This window comes from Paralichthys olivaceus, chromosome 11 (genome assembly GCF_024713975.1).
Source record: "Paralichthys olivaceus isolate ysfri-2021 chromosome 11, ASM2471397v2, whole genome shotgun sequence".
Lineage (NCBI taxonomy): Eukaryota > Metazoa > Chordata > Actinopteri > Pleuronectiformes > Paralichthyidae > Paralichthys > Paralichthys olivaceus.
This window is the reverse complement of record NC_091103.1, coordinates 12527980-12544800: the sequence shown is the minus strand read 5'-3', so window position 1 is coordinate 12544800 and position 16821 is coordinate 12527980. Positions and strand designations below refer to the sequence as shown.

Below are 16821 nucleotides of genomic sequence, written 5' to 3'. Positions count from 1 at the left end.
GAATACTTTCTGGAGTCAGTGTATTTTTCCAAACAGCCACTAAGCTCTTTATTTCTCCTCACAACCCTTGACCTTTCAGTTTGTTACAAGCCCATTTCTGGAGCAAAACACACATTAAAACTTATTATATTGGCAACTTAATCCAGGTCCTCGAGTGTGAATAGCTTTGTGTCAGACAGCAGCTGCAGACTTGCAGCATGATACAGGGCTACACATGGTCTGCTGCATTTCCTTGGGTTTAGGGGAGAACATTTCAGACAGGATGTTACTGAAGAGAGCCGACTGACAGTAAGTGATTCTTTAATATCCAAATCCCTCTGAATGATGAGAAGTGATTTGTTTATGAACTGTTATAGAAATTGTTTCTGGTAATACGATCTCAGATCCTCTCCTCCCACATACTGCCCACCGGCATTGTCATCTATTTTAAGGAAAACATAAAGCTTTAATGATTCAGTGGTCACATACTTCTAAAACAACCATTACCATTACCTCACATTTGAATATGACTGAATGAGACACAGGCAAATGATGAGTAACATTTACTTTCTGGGCAGTTTCCTAAAATTTTTCAGGGACACACATGGAAAATCCCTGGAAATCCTCAATTTCACAACATTCCCTAAATTCTGTTGCTGTCTGTAGTAAGTAGTAAATGTGTGTGTATATATATCAAAGGCTGAGGTTGGTCAGTCAAGGGTATTCCCTTTCTTTCCACTCAGCTGGGATAGGCCCATTCCTGAATAGAAAGAACAGTGGCATTTGGAAAGAAGAACTGACAAGGAGGAGTCGTGGCGTTAAAAGGAGAATCAAGAATCCCCCTCATGTGTCACATGAACTGTGAGTCAGACCTTAGTCATCAAAAGTCTTAGCCAATATGAAATAACACATCAAAATTCAATGCATTGGATGTTCTGTATAGTTCCTATATCCATATATAAAACACAAATTATAAATCCCTTTTTCATCCAAATACATGTGAAACACTGTGCTATGCAGCAGAGGTGTTATTGTCAAACCAGGTGTCGGATTACACTGTGTCATTCACAGCCCATTAAGAACCTGAAATAGACGAGAGGACATACAGTATATTACTGATGCAATAAGATTGAAGAGCTAGTCTGTGAAAGTTTTTTTTTTTATGAAGGAAATTCACTAGTTCCTCTTCCCCCCTGCTGTACTTTTTTAAAAGCACCTTTTTAAAATGGGCAAACAGGATCTTCCAGATTATGTGTTTTTCACAGTTGTACTTAGTAAAACATTTTTCATGATGACCTTGTCAAATGTGAAGAAAATTTGACCTGTAGCTAAGAACGTGTTTCCTTTCTTGTGGTTTATTTTACAACAAAATCACACCGTGATGGAGCATTAAACTATGGTTACATCTTAACAGTCTTAGTGAGTTATATAAATGTAAATACATGATGTCAAAACAACCACATACAGCAGAATATAAGATCTTTATAATTAGAAATGGGGATGCGACTGTAGTAGTACTGGCATGGTAAATGATTGGGATTCCTTCCAGGTGCATGTGCTGATGAGCCTGAGTTGACGGGGAAGTTTCATGTTGTGTACGGAATCACCCATAGCTACGACACAAACACATTGCTTACACACACAAAAACACAAACACACACATACTTTTGTGGAAGCTTCTTTCATCAAAGTACGCAGCTCAACAGGTTTAAACTCAGCAAAATCCGTTGCATAGACTGTGATTCTCAATTTGTGTTACAGCCCTATGACTCATGATATGCTGCTCCACCCACTGCTGCATACACCCTTGAGGAGGAAGTTCATTTCCCACTCTCGCGCACAGAGAAGAGAAGACTGCACACATGGTAAGATACTTTCTTTTCTCTTTTCTGATTTGTCTGAACATGTATGTTTATAGCTATGATTATGGATGTGGATTATGATCATTTAGTTGACAAAGCCATATTGATGGGAGAGAGAAACTCTCTTATGCAATAACTTTTCTGTGATAAAGAAATACTTTACAAACACTATTGAGCAGTGGCCCGTGAATGCTGCATGTTTATGAGTGTGTGGGTGTGTGTTTATATATATATATATATATATATATAAACAAATTCAAAACTTTCATGTGGTGTCAAGTGCTCCACACTTGTTTCAGTTGCAAGATTATGTAATTCAGCAGAACAATTAAACAAAGTTTTATCTGCAAGTAAACTAATATCTTTACAAATATCAGGGAATCCACTTGATTTGTATAGTTTCCCTGTTAAACACCACTTAACTCCTCATCACTAAAAGATTACCTGCATTATCAAATGTAAAAATAATCTCGGCAAATATGTGCTCTCGGGTGTACACAAGTTATATTAATCCAAAACTCAGCTTTAAATACAGCATGTAGCTACACACACAACAGTTGTGAGTAAAAGTCAATAAGATATTCACAGTGTGTTAAGTCTAGACATACTGTGGCTAGAGTTAAGGAAACATATATTCCAGGGGGTGAAATTGATCTGTGACTGTTGTCTTAGATATATATAACTATAACTGTAATTTAACTATTGTAGTTATTCATTTGTGGGCTCTGACGTGATTGGATAAGAGAAAGGAAATAAAAAGTCAGCACGTGATGAGTAGCTCTTGAGCTGCGTAGCAATAGCAGCTAAACTGAGATCAGTCTCCCACTTCAGTTCAACCATTTTCCCTCATAAGATATCTATTTAGTCCTTTCCACTTTTTTACCCTCATGAAATGGCACCACATTAAGAAGACCTGAATCTCATGTGGGATGAGTTTGAATAAAAATGTAGTAGTGGTATCTGGTTTTAAGGCTCAGTTCAACAATAAAAGTGAATAACAATAGTCATGTACTTGTTGCCTTGAGTAGTACAAGTTCTTTCACTTGATATATCACATCATAGGACTCTTATCTCGTTGATTGTCTCATAATCACTGCTGCAACTGTTGACTTAATGATATTAACTATAAAATAAGACTTATATTTGAAGCGAGCAAACATTTACATACACAGACTGACTCATAATGTAAACCTCTGACTTTCTAGTGCTGTCTTCAGGTTTACCTAGAGTTGAATGCATATTGTTTATTGTGTAAATTATTCATGCTTGTATGTATCCCAGAGAACAGAACAGGGGGGACTACAGGAGAGAAAAAATACAAAGTTAATGACATTGAGTAATGTGATAAAAACAAAAAATACATGGGGGATGATGTTTATTTTTTTCTAAACTGACATCATAAAGTCTGTTTATTGTTTTCCATTTGGATAATCGACATAATGTTTTATTCACTGATCATTTCATTCGTTGTATTGATACATTATTTTGGTTTTATATCTCTGCCTTGTAAGGTGATCTTAGGTGATAGGTGCCAATAAATACATTCTATTATTATTATTATAATTTTTAAATTAGCCTGATGCCCAATGAACAATTCCATACTTATTAATATTTCATTGACAATACATCTGGTATCACCTTTTCTGGAAAAAAAATCATGAAGTGATAAAATGGCCCATGGGAATTCCCTGGGAATCCCCAGGGACACAATGTCCCAATGCTAAAAGTCTACTCAATGTGAAACACAGTTCATGTAGTGGTGTTTCCAAAGAAATATTTAGAATATCTGTTTGAATGATATGAGACCTGTGGTCAAGGGTTTCATTTGTCAGACAGGTTTTAACTCTCCTTTTATATCTCCAATTATTTCCACCATGTGAATTTTACACTAATCCATTTAAAACAAACTAATACATCATATAATGTTTCTCCTTGAGGTACATGTGGTTTTTACAGACTAATCTAAATATAAATACTTGCGAAATCTAACTAACATTTTTAGCACCTGGTGGAACACAATAGAAAAACTGGAAGGTAAAGTCTAAGACTGTAGAATTGCTCAGTATAACATCTCTCTGCATGTTAACACAAACAGACACTCTCTGATGCTGAGCACAGGGACTTTCCATAAGCTTTTTGTATGTTAATGGGAGTATTCTCTCAAGATATGGAACCCATTACACCCAGGACGTACTGTGAAGAGCCAGTGCCTGTTAAAGATTACAAAAACACAATGATTTACAATAATAATTGCCATAGCATGTAAATAAAAAGAGAACAAGTAGCTGTGGTGATGGTTAGGAGAGAAATGTAACTATGGTGTAAGGTTTCTTCTTGGTCTATTTATAAGATTTTGACCTAAATGAAAAGATAACCATCAACTTGTTTGTCTTTTCAACAGGCATCCAGTTCCACCATACGTTATTTCTTGTAAGTTACCCCGCAGCTTTTCATCATGTCATGTGTCTTATTAGAAATGTCAGTAGTAGTCCTTGCAATGGTATGACTCACTCTGTCAGCTTATGGAGATTCTCTTCACCGTGTGTATATTTCCATTACAAGAACACTCAATGATGTGGTCATCTAATGTTCTCTAAGGAGGCTAAGTCAAACACAGAAGGAAAAAACCTAGTAGTCTGACCTGAGCTGTAAGTGAAACTATTTGTTCATGTAAGTGACCCTGAATCACTTTGAAGTCAGCACTCCAGCACTTCAATTCTACCACAGTAACATGAATCTGCATTATCCAAACATAAAGTCCAAACACATATCCAAACCGTTTTCAAAGCTTTGCTGTGTTCAATTTTTCAAGTTTTTTGTTCTTGATTTTCGTGACTTTTCAATTTAGGAACTGGTAGGAACTACTGATATGACGCAACTTGTCATTCCAGAGAAAAATACATACTCATGCTATTAACCGGGTCAGTCTGCACTTGTGGTTTTACTGGAGAGGAGACTCAACATGACCTTTTAAAAGAATGATAGCTGGTGACAGAAGAGGGCTGCCAATCTGATCAGATCCAGGGATTAATCAGCAGATAACTATTATCTCTGGGCACAGAGCCAAAAAAGTAAAGTTTGTGGTGTCAACAAGCAGTGTATCGTATGTATGTTACTATATTCCGGTCATGTCCAAGTGTTACCAGGGTAACCGTGTTTACATTTCCCTTTTTCTTCCAAGAAACCAAGGGCCTTCCCTCTGGTTGCTGGTTCTGGTTTGGACTGTGATCTTTTCTCTCACAGGTGAGCACTTATCATATCATATTAATATATCAGAGCACCAGCAACATGTCTATATCTTTGTTTAACAGGGAGACTATACAAATCAGGGTCTGATCCATGGGTGGGGCCCCCCAATCTGATTGGCCCCCTAGCGTGCCTCTGTCCTGTCATTATAATGTAATGCCCGACATAAGGGAAACCTGAGCATAACATAAAAATGAATTCCCTACTCCTCAGGATGTCCAGTGCCATGAACATTTACAGTCCAGCAAAAAGTATATATTTGACAACTTGAGTAGAAAAACTGCATCAGGGTGAGCACAGCCAAAGCAAACCAACAAAAATAATTCCCACAAATGTACCACAAAGAAAAAAATCATGAAAAGGAGAAAACAATATTTGCAAAAGAAAGGCCTCTGACCTCCACATATATCACCACTGCTTTCTAGAGCAATTTACACTATGTACAATAAATAACTAGTTGTCAACAATTTGATCAGGATTGTTATTTTCTAAGCCTTTTAGAAGTACACAATGTGTTTGAACGAGGCACTATTTTGCAAATATATACACATATATACACACGTGTCTTGCTCAAAGCTATCGAGCTAAAAAGAAACAAAAAACAACTTAAATGTGCACTTTACTGAATCATAAATTGTGCAACGATTTTGGACACATATACAGTAATTGGCCCCTCTGTTTGAATTGTGGCCTCTTTATGGCCCCTGATTTAGAAAAGTCCTAGATCAGCCACTGATGTAAATAGGTTACACATATCACCCCACTATGCTTGATAGCACATGGATAAATAAATGCAAATTGTATTATAAGTATAATATAATTATGTGTATTTTGAGGTGCTGCTGCTATCAAGGCTAGCTGTTTCCACATGTTTCCAGTATTTAGCAGTCACAGACTCACTGCCCTCTTCAAACTGATAACAGGTTTTCTTTTTTAAAGCTTTGCTAAAATAAGTTGGCTACAATACCTGTTATCTATCTAGCTTGAGAAAACATTGTTCTCTGCTGTTGATGGATTGAAACACCCACATCAATTGTGATTAAATGAAAAGTAAAACCTCTTTCTAATAGTAACATGAAACATGAAAGGGACATTGATAGAGATGCTTTTTACACAGAAGGAAAAGGGCAGCTAGGAAAAAGAGGAACTGAGATTAGTCAGACACGTCACTGACAGGCGCTCTCAGAAAGCCTAAAGGAAAAACCCTTGACCTTTACAGCCTGTGCTGTTGATCATCATACCTTGAAACACAGAAAAACTATTTCTGTGTTTTCAGACATTACACTTCTGGTTTTCAATAGTCTACAACACTCTCTGATCATGCACCAGTACTATTTGTGCTTATCTATTCTTTTTCAGAGAGTGCTATCACCATTCAACTCAAGGGGGAGGCTGGTGGAAATGTGACCTTTAAATGCCCAGTTGACAATAAACGGACAGTTAGTTGGTTCTACTTTCAACGTGGTGACGTGTTCCTGAACGGCTACCATGCATCAAGAACAATCCCGAATCCAATATTGGAGAACACAAGACTGGAGCCCAACAGCACACATGTGCACATGTTCAGGCTTAACATCTCAGACAGTGGGATGTATCGATGCATCATTCAATACAATGATATCATCACTGAAGATAAAATCCAACTCACTGTCACAGGTATGAGAGTGTTAAATTCAACATTTAATAATGACATTTGAATAAATGACTTTGAATCTCTGACACCTTACAACACAGTGATGAAATAATACTTAGATTAGAAACTTTTCTGACTAATTTCTAACATCAAAGGTGAGGAGTAGTTTTTAAGCTTATGTGAATATGCCCATTGTCCATATCCATCTTACAAAGTTAATGTGTATGTGAGCCTCATTGTGATTAGACTTTAAATTCAAAAACTATAATTCTTACTGGTAAATATTTACCATCCTTGTACCCTTCTATCAATCTCTCAATATTGTTGATACTGATGATCATTGAAAATATACAAGGTGCATAGTTGCACAGTTTCAGAAAACCTTTACATTGGAAACAGACCACTGATGGTGATCACTTTCTCTCTGCTTCTGTGTCCTCTAGCCCCCTACAGCAAACCCACTGCGACAAAATCCTGTGATGATGTCCGTTGTTTGGTGACATGTGCTTCATATGGCGGGTACCCAGGGACCAAGGTGGAGTGGATAATACCTGGGTCTAGAAATACCAACAGTCCGCCATGGAAGGTTGAAAACAACACTCAGGTGTCCCACCAAAGCACGATGTTGGTCGACAGCAGCAGCACTGTGAATTTCAACTGCTCCAACGGAGAGCTGAAGAATCTCAGCTGCTCTGTTGGCAATGTTACCTCCGACTTGTTCTCAGTGTGTGAGTACTGACAGGATGAGCTCTGATGGTTTCTTCAACAGTCTGTTTTATGCTGTCTACCACTGTCTTCTTGAAGACACGAGAGGTGAAAACATCTTCAACAAATCTGTCTTCAAGAAACACAAACAAGACATAAAGAAACACAAGCAAATCTAGTTGCCTTTGTGCACTTGTACAATGTCTGAAAATACCACAACCTGGATGACTGAGAATCTTCTACCAAGCTAACACTCTCAACTCAGATCTCTAACATAAATATACAGTCATAACGTCATCTCCAGGCTTGTCATTGTTCCACTTACTTCTTTTTATCTGACACGTATGTGTTTCTTGAAGACACTTGTGATTTAGGCGTTTTAGCCTCTCATCCACAAGGTTTCTTCAGTTCTGACGTTATACAGTCCAGATATCAGCTGTTTCAATCAGGAAAGGCAGCAACTGGTCTCCTGCTAACACTGTCTCGCTTCAGCTAATTCACCTACCTAACATTGGTAATAAAGCATTGCCACAGCACAGTAACAACTTTCAAACATGTCAACTAATGACTGCAGTTTACAGAATAAATAATCAAACAGTCAGAATCTTGGCACAGAGTCTTCAACTCTGGAATACACCTACAGCTTTCTAAGATTCAGTCCATTTTTCTGGCAGAGTTGTTAATGACAATTCTTGTAATGTGATATACTAAAATAAACAAATGTGTACTGAAGAGTGACTAGTTCCTTTTTACGGCTATTGCTCAGGAGGTAGAGCAGGTCGTCCACTGACCAGAAGTTGTACGGTTCAATGTGATATAGTCCCAAGGCACTTACATTACACACAAGCAGTGAAATACACACCAAATCAATAATGGATGATAACTGATTATTGCTGTTAGATTTCTGATTGAGAGTTTGTCATTTAAGTTTTTGCAAATGCACACATACAAACACACACACAAATTAGTGTCTGTGACCCTAAAGTATAGAGTTTCAGGGAAAATGTATGTCTATCAGTGGATCATGTGGTCTTGGAGTTATATTATCACCAGCAACAAGGGATAATTTGGCTTTATGTCTTGATAGAGGGGGATGTAGAGATGTGTCGTCCATCTTTATATACAGTTTATAGGAGCCACAGAAGGAGGAGCAAAGAAAAAATATATAGAGCAAAGAACTAACAATGTTTGTTCTGAAAATCAATGAATTATAATTCTTTGAACCTAACCGTCACAGTGAATGTGTTTTTAATTCTAACCTATGTTTGTTCTCATTCAAAGGTAACCCCGAGGTTAAACCTAACTCTTACACTCCTCTCAAAATAGCAGCTCCCTGTGCAGTGCTGCTTTTGATTGTGATTGCGGTGGTACTGTGTTGTTGGCACAAGAAAGGACAAACAGGTGAGACAACTTTTATGTTTTACACTGCAGCTGTACAATTATACGCAACAACTCACAATAGTTTCTGTGCCATTTTCTAGGAAAAGATTGCAGAGAAAATGGAAATAAGGAGTAAGTGGATATTTATTACAGACACAACTTTACTTCAATAATATTACTTGGACTGAACATGTGTCCCATTTTTATCACCATCTTGTCACCACTGACCACTGTCTTGTGTCTTTACTGTCTTTCTTTTATGTGATTTTCTCCAGGGAGTTAAAATACCTCAAAGAACTCTGTAAGAAGGAAGGAGAAAAAGAAGATCCAGTAGATGACTTTAACGCACCTTGATGTTTGTTATTAACCGCCAATAAGCAGAACAAAAAACAAGTAGTCAGGTATGTCAGCTTTTTTACAGAGCAAAGACATCAAATCAGAATCTAATGCTGGGACTCAGTGTCACTGAAACATACTTGTCAGTCTGCCAAGTCTGTTACTGACCAAGGAGCTGGAGCAGGGGCTGACACTTGTGACTTTTAGTGATTGAGGCAGTATTGGTTAGTAGTGTCATTTTACTGGTGAAAGACAGTGTGTCATTCTAGTGAGAATAGCTCAGTTTCCACAAAATTACTTGTAAATTGAATTGTGGTGAGATTACGCCACCCAGCAATGTAAGCAGTTAAACCTAAAGCAGTAGAGAGAATGTTTTAAAAGAGAATGTGTGTTTGAATGCGGTTTGAATTTCACTGACATCTTTTTTTTTTCATTTTCGAAAATTAAACATTGTTGTTACAGCACTTTACGATCCCTTTCCTTTTCCCATTTTTAAATATGCTCTTGTCTTTACTGTTTGGCTTTTTTATTGAATGTTGTTAGTAGAATATGTAATGTTACTCCTGCCAAGCTACTACCTGTTTATTATTTATCAGTTCCCTTATTCATGTCTTTGGTTTGTTTTGTCCATCAGAATTGATTTGTAGAAAAACCCAGGGAACAAATGTGAAATTACACAGAAGGTAAATATCAGAAAACGTATTTATTTTCTGAACTTTGATTCAGGTATAAAGTTTTCTGTGGTGCAATAAATGTTTGGTATTTATATAACGCTTCTCTATTGACCGCTCAAAGCTAATAGATTCCAATATTCCAGAATCCCTATTTAATGTGCAATGCTGAATATAAATGAAATTACCAGTGCTCTCATTATTAGAATTACAGTCTATTTCCAAAGTCATAACTATTTTTCTCAGGCGATTTTTCTCTCGTGATTTTTTTTCTTTAATATTGAACAAAGAATTACAGATGTTTTTTTTTCAATATTTATTTCCTGTTTACATTGTTATGAGACTGGAGAATTTTTGTTATTCCTCCTTCCTACAAATTACCAACTGGTCTCAAATGGCTGCTCTCATTTCTCAAATCTGTACAAAGCACTTTTCTCCAGAGGCTGTTGTAACTTTGTTTTTTGTTTTTTTGACATTGTATTGACATTGAAATGCAAAATAAAGTAAAAATACGTGAAATTTGATGTTTATTGTGTCAATGGAAGCACTTTTACTACAAATTCAGACTATTCCTTAAACTTTAACTGCTACTAGATTAGACATTTTACACTGAGATTTGAATTATCTGCGAAATTGGTGAAGATGACCAAAAAAATCCAACTATCTCCGAATGTTAAAGAAAGTGAAAAGAAATTCCTGGATTCACCCTTTTGCCTGGATCAGTGCTAAAAATATGATTTAATATAATGTCTTTGGCGCAAGTAAATAAATACATGTTTACTTCAACATTTTAGTTTAGTTTAGTTCGACCATTTTTTAAAAGGTAAAACAAAATACATTTGTTGAAAAATTTAGTAAAATAAATCAGAAAAAATAATAGTTTATTTTCTGGCTGAAAAAGAATAGGCCAAAGTAATATGCAAGTCTAGTCTTGTGTAGGACAAGATGCTATAAAAAGTCATAAAATGAAAATTTGAGATATAACTTTAGTGTCCATCCTTCCACTACATCAGTGTTTTCTCCTTGCATATGTCAACCTGCTTTCTATTCCTCTTCTTGTTTGTTGTACCTATGAATGTGCCTTTGTACGTTTTATCAAACTGTCTGAGATTTTTATTTTGTTTTATTCCATCCCTCAGTCCATTTCACAAAATCACCCCACAGATTGAAAAGCACACGTTTCAGTTGCAGTGCAGGCAAATTGCCACTAGATAGAGCTCTAGCACTACAGAGTATGGACAAATCTCCTACAGTGGTTGATTGGCACGTTGAGCATTGTACACTTCACATATCTGAATATTATTTTGATATATATAAATATCCATGAGTATGATCGCATTTTTAATGAGATGGCTTTATTTGCGAACATGCCCGGATCTAGAAGTGGGTAATGCCCGCCCAAATTTCTACTCCGCCCACCCAATTGGTCAAGTATATTCTGTGCCATTTGAATCAGCCAGTCATGTCAATTAATTCGCCCCATCATAATTTTCTGTTTTCTGAATTACTGGTTGGACGTAGGGCTGGGTTCATCACTAAGTCCACTGCGTGAAAAGGTGCCAACCTCAAATTTCTAAATGTCCCTGCCCTGATCTGAGTCGTTCAGTTCAAGGACTGTTTCCGTCTGTCCGGGGGAATAAAGCATCGTTTATGCATTAGGTGTATTACTCTGAGCAATGTGATCACAGGGATACACAATGTCTCTCTAACCACAATATGTGGTCATCTGCCAGGAGGAGAATGAGAAAACCTGAAAAGAGAAGAGGAATAAGAGCAAGAGACGAGAGGTGAGATCTGCAGAGGAAAAGTAAGACGGGAGGAGAAGAGATGTAAGGCTGTTTGCTCACATGACTCTATAGGCTGGCCATCATGTACCAGCAATGTTACCTCTTCTTCTTTCTCCATTTATCTTGAGCTCTTCTTCACACGTTTTATTCTTTCAACAGCACCTCCTGCCTCTCTTCCTCGCTTGCTTTCTCTCTGTCTCATGAGTCGCAGTGACGGGCCGTCAGTCCAGCTCTCTGCCCTGTGTTTACACTGGGCAGCCGAGCAGCACCAGGCTGGTTGCACTCCAGGAATGTGAACCCCCCCCAAGGTCCCTGGCCTCCTCCACCTCCTCCGGCTCCCCGCCCCCCCCTGTCCTCCCCATCTTTCTCTTCTTTACCTCCTTCCCTCTTTTATTCCCTCATTGCAAAGACTCACCCCATCTCCTGCACTTTCCTTCTGTCATTCCTTCCGCCATCCCCCTTTTATTCCGCCCCTCTCCTCCATCTAATTATCTTACCCTTTTTGCTCCCTTACCCCCCTTACCCAGCCCTCCCTTCCTCCTCCCTCTGCCACCTTTCTCCCCTCCATCCCGTACCCTCCCTTTCGCCTTTCTCTCCTCCGAGCCTCCACTCCCCTTCTCCCTCGCCTTTTTCTGCTTCCCTCTTTAAAATTCAGAGTGCATTGTCCCAGATTACTCACACCCCCCTTGCCCCTGTCATCCTCCCCTCACCTCCCACCACCCCTCCATCTCTCTGTCCTCCCTCCCCTCATTCCTCTGCTGCCTAACCCAAACAAACCAGGGAGGACTTTCCTCTGGTGGCTGCAACAGAAACACACCACATGTCAGACTCGGGTCAAATATAAACATTGGACAATTTGTGGTGCTGGAAAAAAGATATGAGGTGTGTAAGTTCAGCATGAGATAGAGCTACTATTAGGAAATCTTAACGCTAAAAGTTACCACTGAATATATACACATCAGAGCAGAGAACTGTGTAGTGTGGTGTATATTGGCCATGGTATACTCAAGGTATTTGGGTAACTATCAAAGAAAGCAATGGACTCCATAGAAAAACAATAAAAAAGACATCTTTTCAGTTGCTCTGCATGAACCAGTTAAAAACACTGAAGCTGTTTGGGCCACATGCAACACAAAGAATTCCAATTTTTTCCCTTGAAATAAAAAGCATTTACACCATTACTATAAAGATCTCCCTGGATATCATTGGTATATCACTGTGTAATCAGATTTAACACTTTATGTGGATAAAATACATAGTTAGATGTTTTTTTTAATAGATTTGTTCATTGAATTTCCAGTTTATACATGTGTAAAAATACCACATTGAAAAACTTCACATTAGAGTTTACAGAAAAATCTAGAATGGCACTCAATGGCCAATGCCCAACAGTCCCCATTTAATCTATGAAGCTGTACTAAACTGCACACACTCATTGATATCAGCCCCTTAAATATGCCTGATTTATTTTATCAAGATTCATGAATTATTTCCTGGGAAATCAGTGAAAATTTCTAAAAAAAAATTCCTGGATCTGCACCCTTATCTGGATAAGCACCAAAATTTAAAGAGTTCTTCTAAAACAGGATGAACAGGATGGATTGTGAAAACATCACCTCCTCTGCGGAGGTCGTAAACATTTTACAGAATTGAATAGAAACCCTTGTTTTTGATATGTGGAACTCTGCCTCCAGCTCACTATTTGTTACCAAATAGTATTCCCGCTTGTATAAATGAAAATCTTTATAAACAAGTCAGGAGCCAAATAAAGTAGATGGTATAATTATAAAGAGTCTAAAGCAGACTGTTCTCTTTTCCAGTGATACTGTAGAGTGTGTAATTTCCTGCTAAACTCAGAACCCTTTCAGTCAGAGCACAGTCCTGTGGCATTTCTCAGCGTGTGGTGTGTGACCTCTGCCACACTGTTCTGTGTGGCGCACATACCAAGGGATTTATAATCAGATTATACTAGTTATGAAAGTCAACTAGATTAGTTTTAGTGCGTGGAGCCTGAGCACAAGGCATCGATTCACAGCGGGAGAGGGGAGCTGATCAGCATGAGGGAGATTGGGCTGTTAACGTTCTCAAAATAACAGCAGGCATTTCATCGTCTCTGAATCAGACAAACGTGTGCCTGTGTGTGTGTGAGTGTGTGTGCGTGAGTGTTATGTGCCAATCAACATCAAACTGATTATTCATAATTCAAAATTGCTAAACATTGATATAATAACATTGAACTGAAAACCTAAAGACCTGCAAATATATTTTTTTCTCATTGCAATCAATTCCAATCAAAATCAATGGTGAACACTGGATTGAAGACAAACCCAAGATATGTATCTATTCACAGATGCTATTTTTGATATTTCAATGTCGCAAAATGCTGTGAAAACTCTGTAGGACACTGGGATGTGATTAAGACGTGCATATATCTACAAAATGAAAATAAGGTTGGAGTATTCCACGTCTTAAACCAATTATTTCTTATTCTGAATATATGAACCTTTCTGGGTTATGGCAATCAGCAATCTTGGAACAAGAATCAGCCTTGTTTGCCATGTATGTGTAGACATACTAGGAGTTTGACTTTGGTGTAATTGCGCTCAGTGTACTTACACATGTAGACATATGATTAACAACAGACTACAAGAAACTAGCAAAATAAACATAAGAAGTATATGTGCAAATAGAAACTGTATGAGACAGTAGTGCAACGGGAAATAAAAAGTTCATGGGTGGATGAAAAACATGTAACTACTATGAGGATATGGTGGAATTGTGACCAGAGGACAATAATGGTGGTGCAGAGTTGAAAGATGCTCAAACAAATATGGATCATTAACATAAAGATTACTTATATACACGAGGTAGTAAGATTTCATCTGGCTAAGACTGTTCGCAGCTAACTAGTTTATTTTATCACACGAGTTGAAAGTTTTTCCACAAAAAAGTGATACTTTTTATATCATGGCTAATCTCTATTAACATATATCCACATATGAATGCAGATCAATTAAAAAGATGCATTTTGGTCAATGTGTTCGACCTCTTTCACTCCCTACTAAGACTGTTTACCTGCGAGCAACCAAAGCCTGCTCAAACGCGATTGATCAAACTTGAAAGGGAAACCAGAAGGCTTGCAGTCCCAAAATCTTGTCCCTTCAGATTCAGCATATTCACACAGACCACATGGCAGTGTCTTATTCAGACTATTCAGGCTAGTACTGGAACATTGCTCTCAATGTAAACATCGTCCCTGATTAGCTGATCAATTGTTGTTGTGCAGGTGAGGCGGCAGGAGAGGAGTACACACTCAAACACACAGAGAGACAGAACATGAAACACAAGGAAGAGAAAAAAACAAAGGGAGAGGGCAGAGCAGAGCCGGGGCCCTGACAGAGAGGCCCCCTTTGTTTGGATTCTGGTAGAAGTCTTTTGTAGAAACAAAAAATGAGGCTCACGGAGTGGAGACGGTGAGAGGACCCACCAGGTCAGGGAAGTTCAGCCGTGGTGCTTCAGCTGAGTGATCATGTTGTTGCTGTCACTGCAGAAAACCCTCCACCTGATCCCTAGAGACATGAGAGTTGACCTGGAAGCATTTATCACCTCTCCGCTTTCTGACCCATGACCTGACGCCTGAGATTGGGAAAGGAGCACCAACCCACCAGAGGGGGGAAAGGGAGGAGATAAACAAAAAGATAAGAAAGGGGTTGACCAATGAAACACTCCAAAATTCATCAAACAGAACATACTTCTGGATCGCTTGTGAAAGACATTTCTTTGTTTTTTCTCAATAATTTATGGTGGAACTTTTGGAATCAAGGGTGGGCTGTGTGAGTTTGCATCACGGACATCAATATTTCTCCTGGTTAGAAGATGAAAACATTGCCGGTTTAGATGTGTGGTCCTGGTATGTTTAAGCCAGTCATCAGCAGACACTTGGAAGAGCATGAAACAAGCTGAGAGAGAGAGAGAGATACAGGGAAACAGAGATGTGTGTTGGCTGGCAGCCCAATAGAACTATTAACACCTCTCTGACATGGTGATACACCGAAACAGCTCATTGGCCAAGGCCTTTTCAACTCAGCTGTGACTCAAAATCTAAAGTTGTGTGTGTGTGTGTGAGCGGAACATTGACTAGAGCCACTTCTCGTTTAAATATTTATAGAACTGCTTAAGATGTGACCTTTGCTTTTGCACACACACATTATACACCCCGAGAAGAACACACACTGTTTTTTATTCACCGCTGCATCTGATTATCTATGCTGTGTATACATCTATACAGGAAAACCATAAGGCCGACATCGATCTGTTGCCTGAAGCGCTCAGACAGGTGATCATTCCGCCGGCCGACTGTCCGTGGGAGGATGGTGCGAGGGGAGCCGACGAGAGGAACAGTGAGGGATTGGCGGCTGAGATGCCCACTTGGCTGCAGACACTTGGCAGCGTCGGGTTTCGGGCAGAGGCTGAACATCAAAGACTATCAGAAGTATTTGTAATGTGTGTTGTGGAAAACCAAATGTGACATCATACTAAGACATGATGTTTGCTACAACTCTTCACACTGTGTCATTTTCTATCCCACTGCAGCAGACAACTGCAGATGAATTACAGTTAGCTTGTTAGCTTTTCTCTTCATGTGCATGAATAAATGAGTCAGTGTAGAATAATGGGACTATTGATTTATTAGAGATTATTCAGTGCACAATGGGCCACAAATCTACAAATATATTTTTTTTGTTTTTCCACCATTAAGGTAAAAAATATTAAACTAACTAACTAAAACAACTTTAATTTTATCCCATCTTTTTGGATTTAAAAAAATAAATCACCTCAATTTAAATGTATGTTATATGTTACTTCAGCCACTAAGAGTCTCTCAGATCAAAAACCAACGCAAAAGACCTTGGCGACGTCATGAAGCAGCATGGAATCATGGGAGTTACTATCTGCCTGATGCAACTCAGGAGCCAATCATGTTCACAGATGAGGTCATGTTTTAATCCAGTGACCCTTTACGAGTGTCCAATATAAACAAATGAAGCGAAAAATGTTGAGTGGCAAACTGTTTTTCCCTTGAGTCGAGTCAAGTTGTAACAGAGATGAATGAACTCATGGGTAAATCCGATTTGTTGCAATTTAAAATGCCCTGTTATTTTTTTTGTATATCAGGGATTTCTTTGAAGATTGTTGAAAACATTCTGCATAATCTAAGTAAA

At 38.4% G+C, this 16821-nt stretch overlaps 2 protein-coding genes across 2 annotated transcripts in view; one reads left to right on the top strand and one right to left on the bottom strand.

The window, feature by feature from the left end:
* Positions 1–15199, bottom strand: part of dync2h1 (dynein cytoplasmic 2 heavy chain 1) — a 117279-nt gene extending 102080 nt beyond the window's left edge. The window contains exon 1 of the mRNA XM_069533924.1: positions 15087–15199. The gene's annotated coding sequence lies outside the window, so the exon portion shown is untranslated. The remainder of the gene's footprint in view (positions 1–15086) is intronic.
* LOC109634414 (CD276 antigen-like) lies at positions 1723–10331 on the top strand. Its single transcript, XM_020094892.2, has 8 exons — positions 1723–1844; positions 4243–4271; positions 5023–5084; positions 6447–6743; positions 7164–7448; positions 8707–8826; positions 8907–8937; positions 9081–10331. The coding sequence occupies exons 1-8, from the start codon at positions 1842–1844 to the stop codon at positions 9157–9159; spliced, it is 906 nt and encodes a 301-aa protein (XP_019950451.2). The 5' UTR covers positions 1723–1841; the 3' UTR covers positions 9160–10331.
* Positions 15200–16821: the final 1622 nt, after the last annotated feature.